The 16,206-nt window shown below is 32.9% G+C and overlaps 1 protein-coding gene across 1 annotated transcript; it reads right to left on the minus strand.

The window, feature by feature from the left end:
- Positions 1–1,805: 1,805 nt before the first annotated feature.
- LOC132612305 (uncharacterized) lies at positions 1,806–9,900 on the minus strand. The gene is made up of 5 exons (XM_060326601.1): positions 9,895–9,900; positions 7,503–7,688; positions 6,116–6,190; positions 2,634–2,774; positions 1,806–2,207 (listed from the first exon to the last, which is right to left on the minus strand). Exons 1-5 carry the CDS (start codon positions 9,898–9,900, stop codon positions 1,806–1,808), a joined length of 810 nt encoding a protein of 269 aa, XP_060182584.1.
- Between the last annotated feature and the right edge of the window lie 6,306 nt (positions 9,901–16,206).

Raw genomic sequence — 16,206 nt, forward strand, 5'->3', positions numbered from 1 at the left:
CACGCCCTTCCGACGGTAAGCGCATGAGACAAACAAGTTGGAACATGCAAAGAGATGTATGTTGAGTTTTCACAGAGTCAGTAGCCATAGATTTACAATTGATTGATATATACTAACATAGTTCAATTATGTATAAATATGGAAAATGGTTTTGAAATCTATATAAATTTCTTCATTTCTGTATTTCATTGGACGTACACATGCGCCACTCTTTCAAAACTCTTTTTGCTAACTGAATTGCTAAAGCTAGATCATGAGATGAGAATTGCTCAAGACGGTAAATACCACGTTCCCTAAAATCCAAATCTAACACAAGGGAGACCTTTGAGGCGTGCCCTTCCAACGGTGCGTGAATGATCCGTCGGATTTTGATAGACAAGTCGATGCATTTAGAGATCTATGTTGAGTTTTCACGGACTCAGTGGCCATAGATTGACAATTAGGTGTCCTTTGGTCATCCATAAAGTCCATTGAACTTTCACACTTGCTCGTCAACTTTTGATACTTTATAATCAAGTTTACATTAGAACAACTTACCATGTGTTGCACCTGTAACAAATGAACGTGAGGATCAATTTATTGGGAGAAGAGTTAGTTACATTATATGGCTCCCACTTTTTCACTTTAAATTAGTATGCTTAATTGACAAGTAATTTAAATAATTAAAGAAGACTTAATCAAATAGTCCTCTTCCGTTTTAATTTGTTTGTTTAATTTAACTTGACACGGAGTTTAAGGAAATAAAAAAGACTTTTGAAGCTTATAATTTTAAATTAAAGATATATAAAATGTACCAAAATGCCCTTTATCTCTGTGGTTTTAAAAATGCATGTAGACAATTGGAACAAAAGAGTTGTAAAAAAAGAAAGAGGCATATTTGTTGAATCGGACTAAAAAAAAAAAGTAAGACGAACAAATTGAAATGGAGAGAGTATATATAAAGTAGAAAAAATATTTTAGTAAGACGAAAAAATTGAAATGGAAAGAGTATATATATAGTAAAAGTATTCTTTTAACCGAGTGGGGGTGAAAGTCAGACACGTCTTCTCATTTCAGGTGGAATACGTCAATAGCCTCTTAAATTTGTTAGTAAATTTCATTCAGACATGAACTATAGTCTGTTTTAATTGAGCACCTGAACAAATGATAAAGTGTTACTATCACAATATTTTGGCTCAAATTTTTAAAAAGCTTTTGCACGTGTTCTCAAATTGCTAGTACACAGACTAGTTAATTAACCACTAAAAACATGTTACTTTTCTTAATTATATGCATCAATGCGCCATAAAACCTCATATTTGTTTCAATCAAGATTGATGTGTATAATTAAAGAAGGGAAAAAGGGTTCAAAACACACTCAAACTATGGCCAACGTTGCCATAACACACCTGAACTTTGCAGGGGTCCTATGACCCCCCTGGACTTATTTTTTGTGTATTATCTACGCTTTCAAATGGACAAAGTCACCAAACTCGTTTGAGTGTATGCACACGCTCCACTACAGGAAATTTGATTTTTAGCGACCACTTCTTAACGAAGGGAGATGAATCCGGTCGTTATAAGTGCACTTATAGTGACCAATTTTTTTTCCAGTCGTTAGAGCTAATTTTTCTTTCAATTATCGTGCCTTTTGCTTTGTGCCTTTTGTGTTGAGTTTGTGTCTGTTCAAGAATTTGTGTCTTTTGCTTTCCTTTAAAAGATTTAATTATTCTTCAATTGGGTATTTTTCATATCTCCACTTTCCAAAATTTCAAACCCAAAAAAACTCCATTGTAACGACCAAATCAAACGAGTCTTTTTCGATATTATATAGGATTTGTGACATTGTCGATATTGAAAACATGATTTGATGAGGGACGTCGAGTAAACAAAAACTCCATTAGGGACGTCGAGTTTCGACTTGAAGCTTTCAGATCTGGGTCTTCAAATTCCGGATTTGATGAATAAATTCTTGGTTGCTGATTGTTTGAAGCTGAACTCGAGCTTAGAAGATGTCTGGAACGTGAAGAAGAACTGAACGCCTCCATGACTGCCATGAACAAAGCTTGAAGCTTCGAACTTGAATTTTCGGGTTGCCGCAAATGAGCTCCATTTCGAGTGGGTGATATATCAAAAGAACCGGAACGTCGAGAGGATTTCGAATATGAAATTTGGTGATGTTTGGTTGAGATTTGAAGTGCATTAGGATCAAATTTCAGTCCAATTCTCTTTGAAGAAGATGAACAGTAATTCGCTGCCAAGATTTTGCCAAAGTTGCCATAACACACATGAACTTTGTGGGGGTCCTATAACCCCCCTGGACTTATTTTTTGTGCATTATATACACTTTTATATGGAATCTTACGCGCTCAAAGAGAGTAGATACAATCGCTTGTACAGGTCACCATATAAAGGCGTACAAAATACATAAAAAATAAGTACAGGGGGGTCATAGGACCCTCGCAAAGTTCAGGTGTGTTATGGCAACTTTGGCCATAGTTTGAGTGTGTTTTGAACCCTTTTCCCATTAAAGAAGGTGATAAATTTTATAATGTTAACTTATCTACTAATAGGTGTTTGATAACATGCTCAAAAAAATATCTGAAATTTGAGCATGAAGTGCCTAATAGAAATATTACTAGGAAGATGCAAACCTTGCATGAGTTGGAGCAAAAAATGTTTGGATGTTGAAGACTTCTATGACATGGAATGCAATTGTAGTTTGAGCCCTTGAATTGGCTTGAACGGGGCCTTTGGTGCAAGAACACCACTTTAGAACTATTAGTTGTGTAAGACTGCATATATTTAAACCAAATAAATTAAGTGAAATATATCATTGAAGTCTTAGTAGCCTCTAATGCTAATATAAGTGATCAATCAGTATAAAATAAAGAAGTATTAACTGAATTTGTTTTGCACCCAATGTTTATATTAAATTAATTATATAGTCTTTGACATGATTTATAGTTAATCAAATGTTCATGACTTGTTTTATCAAATGTCTATTCTGCAATATAATATGGGAGAGTTAAGATGAAAACTAGCACTTCTTCTGTCTCAATTTTTGTATCATACTTTTTAAATCTGTTTCAAAAAGAATTTTCATAGTTATTTAACTTAAATTTATCATTTTATCATTAATGAAATGCTTTATATTCGAACAAATATTCATAATTTGTTTTTAGATCACAAGTTTTAAAAGTATTGTCATGGACCTTAGACCTAACTAAATCCCAAAGCTAACTCAATAGGTGAGGACTGTCTAAGACTATATAAAGAGACAATTTGTCACGCCCCAAAACCCACCCTAGACGTGACCGGCATCCGACGTCATGAACAACATCGGAAGAACCTAAACAACACAATAATAACACTTGAACCCGCCAGGTTCAACATTCGCCTCCAAAAGTTTGTAAAATAAATGTAACATCAAGTTCCTTTTTAATAATCTTTCTTTATTAAATTAAACAAAGTTATAAGTAACTGCATATATCAGGATCACAATTATGAAATAAGATCAGCGGAAGTCTAATATAAGTAAATAATCATAAACGTGGCAAACACCCATTAAGTCGTACGAGACTTTGACAACTATCTATGCAGCTTCTAAGAGATACAACAATCATCTAACTTCGGGACGCAACCCGGAAATCTAGAATAATAAATGAAACAGAAAGTGTCTCACGAACAAGGATGTGGCTCACCAAATCAACAGCAGTAGCAAGTTCTCCTAAGCGTCGAGAGTATCACGAACCTGCACTTCTCTATTACCTAACATACCATAAAAAACAACAATAGTATGCCTGAGTACTTTCGTACTCTGAAAGTGCCTCGGGGACAACAAGTAATATAAAAATAAAATATAATAATACATAAAGAAATCAGTTCTGAAAAGATAATATAAAAACAATCATTCCACTTTATGATTCTTAATATCATTTGTTAAAAGTTTACAAAGCCATTAATCAATATAAAAACAGGTATTCATCTTGTGTATCTCAATAAGAATTATCAAAACCAATTATAAAGCCTTTCGTCAAGTTACAACTTTCAATTATTCCTTTCAAATTGATCACGATTGTCAACAACAGTTCTCATGAAAGAATAAGAATACCACACATGCCAATGCAGGCCCAAGAATCAATCACATCGAAGAGATGGCCGTAGAGGTTCCCTAAACACAGCGCACCACACCAGAATATGTAATTCTCGGTGGCTATCCTTCCTCCCGAATAGCTAGGCATAAACCACACTCCGGGTAGCAAACCCGGTAGTGGCCACTCTTCCTCCCGAATGGCTAGGCAATTACCACACTAGGATTTATAGTGGCTACCCTTCCTCTCGAGTAGCTAGGCCAAACACAACAACAAAGTTCATAGCATAGAAGCCGATTCACATTTTGTCTCAAAGTAGTCATACCATCAAATAGCATTAAAGTTTATTATGCCATTACGAAAATTCATAATTTCATAGATAATCTTGAAAACGTTTGCACTTCTTTAAACAAGATTCCTTTGTCATATTTCCTTTGTAAAATCATCAATACCAGCAATTAACCATCATCACTAATCATCTCTTATAAAAGAAAATGATTATGATTTCATATACATATATAGAGGATAATACAATCAAGGTTTAACGTGGGCCTGTCCACTCACGCACCTTAACCATTAATCAAAACATGTAATAAATTTCAAGAGTGTAAAACCAATTCATCATATCATTCAAAACATGCTTTTATAAAGAATCGATCTTTCAAGAGAGTTTGCAAAAGAGACATATAAATTACCTTTATATTTAAAAAGGATTTTATTTTTAAAGAGACATACCTTAAATCCCGTTAAAATATCCCAAACGTAAGCTCCATGCTTCAAAGAATCATTCTACATCTAATTGAGGTTTGTATGACCAAAAAATTGTAGATATTCACCAAATTCGCAGCTACTGTTCATAGCTTGAAACGCACAGGTACAGACCTTGAAATCCGATCTTTACCGTTCACATTTAAGACCTATATGTTGGGACCACTCAGTTAAAATTTGGGCTCGATCTAACAGTTGCATAAGCGGGAAAAGTCAATTTAATATGGCTGGTCGGAGGAAATTCTACAGCAAAAATACTAGGGTTTTGTTTTTAATAAAGTGCATTTAAACCAATCATATTTCATGATTCTACCAACTATTCCATGTCTAAAACATAATAATAATTTCATATATCCATAAAAGTATGAGGGTGTTACCTTTTTGAAGAAATCCCAAAGCTTCAGCCCATATTTGACCTTGAATGAAGTTTCCACAATCTATCGATTTCATATAATGATTCAGTGTTAACCTAGTGATTAGCTAAGGTAATTAACTTAGGGATTTGAGTAAAAACTCACCTTAGAGAGATGATATATAGCTCTGGTGGAAAAACTCTCTCCTTGGACTTTTTTGGGTTGTATTTATAAGTCATTATAAAGGCTTGGGCTTTAAAACCTAATCCTACAAGAATTGCGATTTCCATTTTACACAGCTTCAGTAAATCTGTAATAACTTTTTACTCACACGTCTGTTTGGGCTGCATTATATTTTTTTGAAAAGGTATTTTAATTCCCTACAACTTATATGTTTTGAGTTTTTCCAAATGTCAAACGAAAGTACCCGAAAACTGGACATAACTGGAAACTGTCTCAAACTTGACGAATTTAAATATTTTTAAGGAACTTCCTTATCTCATTTGACCCCGAAAAGATTATTTAACACCATTATCCATCCCAAAGGGATCCAAAACGTTAAAATGACATATAAACCCCAATTATTTCACAATGACACCTAACTCGTATTTACGGGATGTTACAAAATTTCTCATCATACACCAATGTGGAAATCAACACTATCCCCATGTTCAGGGCTGAAGATCTTGAACGTGAATAATTTAATACAAGGATCTAATACCTGTAAACCAAGAATTGGATGGGACGGACTTTGATAACATGTTATTAACTTTGGATCTAACTTAACTCCAAAAGCAAGTAGAAAGGGTTAGGATTGTCCGAGGCTATATAAAGAGATTAAGTTCTCCCATCAATGTGGGACTCAAACACCGTCACATAAATTAAAACGGAACATAATTATTTTGATCATTTGGAACTTACTTGAACAAAAGAGCAATCTAAGAGTTTGTTAGCGTCTTTCAAGCATAAAACATCTTGATAAACATACCTTCTAATCTGCAAAACCAATAAATACAAACACAAAATCAACATTACAAGGTAAATGGTCAAATTTGCTATTGAGTTATGCGATTTTTTTATAAAATAAATTTGTCGCTCCGTTAATAGTTGGAGTGAAAATCTCATTTTGTGGGATTTCACTTATTATGTTATTGTTATAATAGTTGGAGTCAAATATGTCCTCACCGATACTAAAATAGGCTAAATTAGCCCTTATTTTCAAAGAGCAAAAGCTTAGCGCCCAATGATGCTATATTTCTCATTGAGTAAAGAGAGGGTTTGTCAGTGAGTTGGGCAGTTGGTGGCTCGAGAATTGCGGGTCCTTGCCGCTGCATGAGTGTTAGCTCACGCTTAAACTCTAGCAATCAATGATTAGTTTTCTTAAATAGAGGGCAAATTTAAACTTTTCACATAGTTCAGGGGCAAATGTGACTCTTTTCTCTAATTTTAAATTTTTATATAGTATTTTTTTTCTCCCCTTTCTTTTTCTCTACCACTATCTCTACCACCAATCACCTTTTCTTTCTTCTTTTTCCTTTGACCCTTGTGCAACTATAATAATTTAAATCTTTTCAAAGGAAAGAAAAAGAGAAATTTCAATAATGTACAATTTAGCATACAAAATTATATTTGCGTAGTCATATTTTAAAATTACACCTCCATAGCCACTTTGTCAGGATGTACAACTTATACAATAATATACAATTTTATACATCTGGAGTGTATCAATCTTGTATAAAAGTGTACAATAAGATATAAGAGGTATTTATACATACTTTCACACTAGGTATACAAGATTATACAAATTTAAATTGGAGATGTAAAACACTTATACACTAACAATATTATACAAACTTATCTTTGTGTTTATACATAAGAGGGATTTACACATAATGTATAAGAGGTGTCTATACACACTTGTACACCATATAAAAATATATAATAATTTATAAGAGGTGTTTATATACATTTTACCCACCTACTCCCCCCGCATTTTTTTTAGCAACTACTAAGAAACTTAGTGGGATATTTATTAACAATAAACAAAAGCAAAAAACATAAGTTCAAAACAAATAAAGGAACAAAAAAGTCCAACAGTGCCAACACAACAAAAAAACCAGCTAAAAGCCTAAATTATGAAAGTAAAGACACTAGTGCTCGTCGGTAAAATTACGGCTAACACGTGTATAAAATAAAAAGTGTGCTAAACCAGGTACATATTTTACCCTAATTATCATACCGTGCTATTTTCCCAAAAAAAAAAAAAATCATGTCCAAACAGATCAATAGTTTAAAGATGTTAGCTAACCTGCAAAATTTTATGACCTTTGTGAGAAGGCATGCAATGGATGCATAACCCAACACAACAATCCAAACAAAATACATTCTCTTCATTCCTCTTCTCTAATTCATGAATTGAACATGCATTGAAGAATTTCAAAGCTAGAAGTACTTCAAGCCACCTTGGAACAATTGAAATTGAACCACTTCCCGCCTTCAAAAAAAATCATAAATTAAGTACATACACCATATAATATATCAGAATTGAAAAGATTAATAAAATTCTTACCATTTGTGCTTTGGTATTCTTCTTTGTTATATATATTTGAGTAAGAAGAGCATGAGATTTTCTGAGTGTTGCCTTGTATGAAAGGAATAGAGGGTGTACAAGAGAAGAAAAACAAAGATACCTCTACTTTGTATTTATAACAAATAAATGATGCGTCTGTTATGCATATTCTTATGTTCCATTTTACTTGTCCAATTTGTATTTTACACTCTTTTTAAGAAAGTATTAATAGATGTTTATTTATTTAATTATTCATATTTATTATGCTTTGGAAATTTACATTTGACTATTAGTACTTCAATAAATTTAAAACATGACTACTTAATGAAAAGAGTAAATTAAAATGAATCTTTTTATTTGTTGAATGATCAAGTAAAAGAGAAAATATATTTTTAATTTACAGGATAAGTAAAAGGGAACTTAAGAAATAATACCAACTATGTTTTATTTTATGTATATTAATTTAATTGGACCTAATTTAAGATTACAAACAAGCTTTTGAATTTTATGTTCTTAAATTAAAAATATGTATAACGTACCAAAAAATCTATTTCACTCTTGAGGTCTTAGATACGTCATGTCATTACTATAGACGAGTATCACTAGGTATGTTTTATTTTACGTATATTAATTTAATTGGACCTAATTTAAGATTACAAACAAGCTTTTGAATTTTATGTTCTTAAATTAAAAATATGTATAACGTACCAAAAAATCTATTTCACTCTTGAGGTCTTAGATACGTCATGTCATTACTATAGACGAGTATCACTAGGAGTAACATAATAATTTTAAGTTTTATTGAAAATAAAATGAGCTTTTTCTTTGTAACATACTAAAAAGAACACAAATAAATTAATAAAAGATATTTAAATTGATATGAATTAATATAAATAACTTAACAATAGATACCCAGTGTAATTTTACAAGTGGGTCTGGGGAGAGTGACGTGTAATTGTGTATGCAACCTTATCCCTTTCTTGTGAAGATAGAGAAATTATTTTCGATAGACCCTCGGGTCAAATAAATCATATCAAATCAGGTATGAAAGGGAAATACAGTAGAGCATAACTCATAGAATAATGAAGATTTCTCCATGTCAATTATGTGATATAGTTTGACTAGATACGGAGTTTAAGAAAAAAAGAAAAACTTTTAAAATTTGTGGTCTAAAACAAGTCATACATATTTGTGTGGCTGTAAATTATTTTATTAAAGATATATTATTTCTAAAAATAAAAATATTTTTTTTATAACAGATTAATATCACATAAATTAAAATAAAGAAAATAGCAAATAATACGATAACTAAGTAAATGGATATAGAGCCCGTTTGGATTGGCTTATAAGTTGGCTTATAAGCTGTTTTCAGTTTTTTTGAGTGTTTGGCTGGCCAGCTTAAAGTCATTTTATGCTTAAAATAAGCTCAAAAAAATAATTGGACCCATTTGACTTAGTTTATCTAAAGCAGCTTATAAGCTGAAAACAGCTTATAAGCCAAAAAAAATAAGTTGGACTACCCCAACTTATTTTTTTCAGCTTATAAGCTGCAAACAGCTTTAAGCTGTAAGCCAATCCAAACGGGCTCATAAACAACTTGAAAAGGGCCAAGGAAATTTGTTTTGAAGCACAAAAGACGAAAGAATAAACACAGATGAAAACTTGAAAAGAATGACAAATAAGTGGCGAGGAATAGGAAACGGCGGGGCAGGACGCTTAAGAGAGTACAACTCTGTTTTACTATTACCAACCAAAGCATAATAGTATGATACGTGTTCTTATATATATTTTTTATTATTTAATTATAACTAATTAATATATGTATTGCGGAATTTATTATTTAGCTATAATAAGTTACTTCTTAGCACCCTTTTACTTGACCAGCATACAAAAGTCAGATTTATTTATTCATTTCTGTTTTTTTTTTCTTACGATCGGTATGCATTGCAGTCTAATTCGCACTTGAAAGTCCTATATTGAGGATAAAATGTTTCATAACAAAATCGACTCCATATCTAGTGGGTGACACTATTCCTCTAGTTAAAAATAAAACAATAATTACCGTCTTCAGCATAACCTTTTTTTCATTTTAACAAATCAAGAGAAAAGAAATTATTATTTTGAATCTTACCCTCATTATTACCTAACCATTTTAGAAATCTATAAGAATATTAGTAGTCAGATTTAGATTTTTAAAAGGGCAAAGGTTTAATTTACCCCTCAACTTTGTGATTTAGAGCAGATATATCCCTCGTTATAAAAGTGGTGTATATAGACTCCTGCCGTTATAAAATGATACAAATATACACTTTTCGCTGATGAGTTTTTCTTAAAAAAAAATCATTTAGGTTATTTTTTAATTAAAAAATGCCACATGACTTTAATTTTCTACATGGTAATTTTTCTAGTGTGTCAGGTCTGGGTCGTTTAAAAAATTATTTCCGTGACTTTAGAAAAATAAGTCTACCCTTTTTTATAAACGAACTAGACTCGACCCACTAGAAAAAATTACTATGTGGCTTTAGAAAAATATGTTTATCTTTTTTAAAAGTCACGTGTTATTTTTTTAATTAAAAAATAACCTAAATGATTTTTTTAAAAAAATTTGTCAATAAAAAAGATATATTTGCATAATTTTGTTATATATAACTACTTTTGTAACGATAAGTATAAAAGGGCAGCCCGATGCACTAAGCTCCCGCTATGCGCGGGGTTCGGGGAAGGACCGAACCACAAGGGTCTATTGTACGCAGCCTTACCTTGCATTTCTGTAAGAGGCTGTTTCCACAGCTCGAACCCGTGACCTCCCGCTATGTAACGATAAGTATATTTATTCTAAATCACAAAATTGAAGGGCATATTTGTACCTTTGCTCTTTTTAAAATATAGTTATTTGACATAAATATTGAATGGAAATACTCCTCTGTTTCAGTTTCAATTTATGTGAACTTATTTCCTTTTTAGTCCGTATCAAAATGAATGATCTCTTATCTAATTTGAAAAACAAATTCACTTTATGAAATGATTTACACCCACACAAATATTCAAGATTTATTTTGAATCATAAGTTTTAAAAGTCTTTACTCTTTTTTAAATATCGTGCCTAATCAAATAAATTCACATAAATTAAAATGAAGGGAGCATATTTTAGGAGTTAACTTTCCTATGGTGCTTTAAATGGAGCATAGCCAAAACTACTACATGCTTCATTGGTAATAGTACACGGCAGTACTTTGATATACGCATAACACACAGTCATAGAGTAGTTGTTGGCAGTAAATTAGCCAAATCCAAAATGAAATCTCTTTGCCAGTTTTAGAATCAATCCTTTATTTTGCCTAGGACATTAAAACAACATCCGAGAAAGAGATGGCGAAATTGATCATAAGGTTGGACAATGACCTTAAGGAGTCGTTTAGTTGGAAACAAGTTATTTCAGGATAACTTTGTTGTTCCACTCTTTAAAAGAGAAAAATAACATTATAATTTCGGAATAACTAATTTCAAAATTATATACCATAATTTTATTCTGATCAAATGTGGAATAAATTTATCTTAAATATAATCCTGAGATTATTTATCCTTATCTCTTGTATCAAACGAGCCCTAACGGTAGTTTGATATGCGGGATAAGGTGAAATATTCAGGATTAAATTTAAGATTATATGGATTCGCAATTCAAGATAACTCCCTGAAATCTCATCACTTTATTATTTTCAAATACCTGAACCTCTCATGAGGTTTTATGAAATGTTATGCTGTAGGCTTTTCAAGAGCATACTATTTTCTTATTATGATCATTTTGATCATTTTCTCCTCTCCTTTTTCAAGTGTGCATTTATAATGTGTTTGGTTGACGCTATAAATTTATTCTGTGATAAATTTATACCATCAACCAAACATATTATAAATTTAATTCCAAACTTAATCTTTAATATTCTACTTTATCAACTTAAATTTGAAATTATTTTATCATACTTCTCAAATGAGATAATTCAAGAATTATAATTCTGTAGAACTATAATCTCAAAATAATAATCCGTGTTGAAACGACCTTTAAGGTCAATAACTATATTCGAGAATCAATGTTCATATACAGGGTATATAAGAGAGAGACATTGAGGTAAAATTACGGAACTAACTCGAACTGGTACGTTATGACCTACATCTGTCTCTATCAAGGCACTCATTAGCCAAGAAAATGCAACACGATCCAAATGAAATCTTTTTGTAGTTTAGACTCAATCTTTATAATTTGCATTTGACATTAAAACGTCATTGGAGAATGAGATGAACAGGTTGATCATAAGGTGAAGGACAACGACTTTACGTTACAGTAAAGGGCCGTTTGGTAGGGTGAATTGATAATGCATGAATTAATGATGCTGAGATAATTTCTTATCGACTGTTTGATGTGGTGTATTAAAAACAACGCGCATTGTATATAATTTCTTAAAAAAATCATTTGTTTATAAAAATATCCTCCATATCCTTTAGTTTTGAGTGACTTTAAGGACAATTTTGTGTTTAATCATGCTTATGCATGTGTTAATAGTCTTGGTATTGCTAATATCATAATTTGCTATGTACAATTAATTATACGTAGGGATAGTACTCCTTCCGAATAAAAAAAAGTGTCCACTTAACCATTTTCACACCCTTTAACAAAAATATTAACTCCTAAAAAAAATGTAATTTGACTAAAATGTCCCTCATTAAATAGGTATTGAGATTTGATCACAAAATACTTAATAGTGACAAATCTGAAAAAAATAATGTTAATTTTTTCTTAACTTGATATGGACACTCTCTTGTACCCAAGAAAAAAGGCTAAGTGGACACTTTTTTTATCCGGAGGGAGTGCCAAATAGGGTGTATAATTAATATTTGTATTAGTTATACATAGATAGAAAAAGTATACCAAATAAGGGATTGATAATACCAACTCTAATACATGTTTTATTTTCTTTAATATTGTTATATCCCGTGTTTTCGCACATTTGGAAAAATTAGAAATAATCTTGACTTGTATGAAGTAAAGTCATAATTGATTTCCTTGCAACACATGAGTTGTTTATGAAAGAATATTAATGTGGAAGAGTCGGGGAAGCCCAAGGGAAAAGTTGGAATTTCGGAAATTATTTTTGGGAATTACAAAATAAGATCCGCAACCAATTGGGCTCAAAAAAAATTAATGGAATGGAGGCCCAAATTAAGGGGCATGGCCGGCCAAGCTTTGGCCCATGATCCACATGAATTAGTCATGTGCTTGGTCATGTGACAAGTTAATAAAGGGACCATATTATATTAGTTATCATCTATTAGAAGTTTCAAGAGAAAGAAGGAAGAAAAACCAAAAAAAAAACAAGAGCAAGACAAGGAACCCATTTCGGGTTTGGCCTTGGAAAATCACCATAAAAAATCTCCCTCTAAAAATTAATTTCTTGTTGAATTCCTACTAATTCAAGGTCCCTTTTCAACTTGGTGTAGTTGGTTTGGAAGAAAGAGGCCTTGGTTCATCAATTTGATCATTTGTCCAAGTGAAGAAGACTAGAGGAAAAGGTAAGAATTTATCCCTTATTCTTGTGTTATGAAGTTTTGTTTGTGTTGTAGTATGTGGGAATGAGTTGATTGTACGGAAAAATGGAAGTTTACCAAGTGGGTATGTATATAGGCATGTGGCCGTGAATATATGTATGTGTATAATTATAATGTGTTGAATTTATATCATATTCTAGTTGTGGTTGGGGTGAAATGCATATTGGAAATGAAAGTTGAATGAATTTGATAGAAATTGAAAAATAGTGATGTAGCCGTGGGGTGTCTTTGGTAGAATGAGAATGAATCAATTTTGTTTAGCAAGTTAGTAGTGTTGTTGTGATGTTTGCAAGGTACATGAAAGTAAAACGATATAAGTTTGTTATGAAATGGAATGTAGAAGTTTATGTCGTTTTAGAATGATTTTACGACATTATGAAAATGAAGTTATTAAGTTGCAAATTATGATGAGTATTGATGAAGTTGGAAGCTAGAAACATATTATGAATATGTTTGTTAAAGATTAGAAGTTTTGAGTGAATTATGACTTTGGCGGAAAAGTTGTATATTATGTATATCGTGTGTATAACTTGAGGAAAGGATATGAAATGTTTCTAAATCTATACTGTGATAACCTTGATTGATAATGAATGTGAAATCGTTGAGATTAGTTTGAAAGTTAAGGTTAAAGTAAAGATTATGGCATTATGTCGGCAAGTAGAACTAGTTGTGCCATATTGTGTTTCTAGTGTGTGTTGTTGATGTTGATGTTGTTGTTTGGGTTGTTGTTGATGATTGTGAGCCGAGTTGAATTCTCGGGGGTGCCATATGTATAGGGGAAGTGTTGCCGAAATTTCGGTAGCCAAATATGCATTAAGTTGAAACTTTGGTATTCATAACTTACAATTGGTAAACTTGACCATTTGCAGATTTTCGACGAAACGGAGAGTGAGCTTGGATAGGCTTAAAAGCTCAAAAGGTATGTAAAGCTACCCCGATCCTTCTTTTGGCATGTCTAAGTGTTTTAGGATCGGATTCGGGCCTCGAAAGACCTTCTTGGCCATCGGAATCCGCAAGAGAAAATCTCAGTTTTTCCTTCAGTAGAATTGAACCATTTGGATATGCTTTTCCTGAAATTATGCAAACTTTCTCTAAACTCCTTGGAAAGCTACAGAATGTCCGTAGAACCTTTATAGGTGACCCCATAAGCTTAAAGGGCGTAATTTGAGCCCACCGCCTTGCTTGTTCCGAGGTGGGCCCGCTATTCCCGGTTTTGCCCTTAATGTACTTAAGTCATCTTTTCGAGCGGTCTTTGAAAGAAATGTTTTGACTACCATTCTAATTACCTAATAAACGTCGTTTTAAATATTCCATTAAGTCTGATAAATTGTTTTGATACTCGAAAGTCATTTACTATGATTCCTTCCGACTTCATTAGATCGGTTTGTCTGTGATATGCCTCATCGAGTCTATGGAAACATTCATGATATTTTAATTGCATTAGTCTCTCACTACTCCATTCGTGGATGCCCGAATGTTTCCCACACTGAGCCCGGGCCAGGATATGTTGTCAAGCGTGATCCTTTGCATTGTTCGCCGTGCCTCGATGTGAGGGGGCAGGTATACGCGTACATGGGTTTGTGGAGTATGCTGTGCCATGTACGCTTGTTCTGATATGATTTGCTATGGCCATCTGATATGATATATTATGTTACGGGGTTATGCCCTATTCTGATTCTTCTGTGTTGTGGCACCAGCGTCGGGAGGGTGGCCACGTTCTGTCTGCCGAGTCCCTTGGCAGGGGCCGGATTTGATATGACATATGTTTCTGTACACACTCCGCATGTTTTGAAAATATATATCTGATACTTTGTATTTTCTGTTTACTTTCTGTACGTTCTATACCAGTTATGATTTTGTTTCTGCAACTCAGGCTTTACATATTCAGTACATATTTCGTACTGACCCCCTTTTCTTCGGGGGCTGCGTTTTCATGCCGCGCAGGTACCGACGACAGAGCGCTCTTTTATTCAGAGCCATCTTTTGGTATAGTCTGTCACCTCTATATATGTATATTCTCGTTCATGGGTACGGCGGGGCCCTGTCCCGTCATATGATTCTGTCGGTCTGTTAGAGGTCTGTGGACATGTTTGTGGGTTGGAATCTTTCTGTACAGCTGTGTGTATATGTTGTGTTTGGGCGATCCCATTCGCCTCGGCGGCCGGTCCGCATATATTTAAATGTTACTCTGTTGGCCCTATGTGGCCTTTGTTGGTATTTTTCTGCGTGCAGGGTATATGGGATAGTCCGTAAAACAAAGAAAACTCTGCCGAAATTTTTCTGGAAATTATCTAAATTGGAAATAAAGCCTTGTCGGCTTCTGCTATATACTAGAATGTGTTTGAGTGCCCATATCGGGCACTAGTCACGGCCTACGGGGTTGGGTCGTGACAAATATATCCAACCAACAACTCCTAATTATGTTTAAAATTTAATAAATATATACATTTTCTAACTATTTAGAAGAGCCGGTTGGGCTCCGTTTTCGTCGTCCAACTGGCTCCTTTTTTGTGGTCCGTTCCAAGTTAAAAAAAATAAAAATTATGGGCCTCATATATATTAAAAACAATAATTAATATTAAAAATAAAAATAAATTTTGGGTTCCATATTAAACACCAATCAGTATTAAAAAAAAAAGTGAAACCCACCACATCCAAACTCACGCGAAAAAAAAAGTGGACCCCATATTAACAAAATCAAGCAATATTAAAAAAAAAAAAAAAAGTGAATCCCATAGTAAAAAACAAACAATGTTAAAAAAAAGTGCTTAGAAAATCAAACAATTAAATCAATAATGATGGATTCATTGCCACATGCGTATCAACCCATTAGTGGGAGCAAATG

The sequence above is a fragment of the Lycium barbarum genome, chromosome 9 (assembly GCF_019175385.1).
Source record: "Lycium barbarum isolate Lr01 chromosome 9, ASM1917538v2, whole genome shotgun sequence".
NCBI classification, from domain to species: domain Eukaryota; kingdom Viridiplantae; phylum Streptophyta; class Magnoliopsida; order Solanales; family Solanaceae; genus Lycium; species Lycium barbarum.

Coding starts and splice junctions, on each gene's coding strand:
- LOC132612305 (XM_060326601.1), bottom strand. Junction 2,775..6,115: donor TAGATTGCTCTTTTGTTCAA/GTAAGTTCCAAA, acceptor AAATATATGCAG/TCTTACACAACTAATAGTTC. Junction 2,208..2,633: donor TTTGCTCCAACTCATGCAAG/GTTTGCATCTTC, acceptor TCTTCTTCAAAG/AGAATTGGACTGAAATTTGA.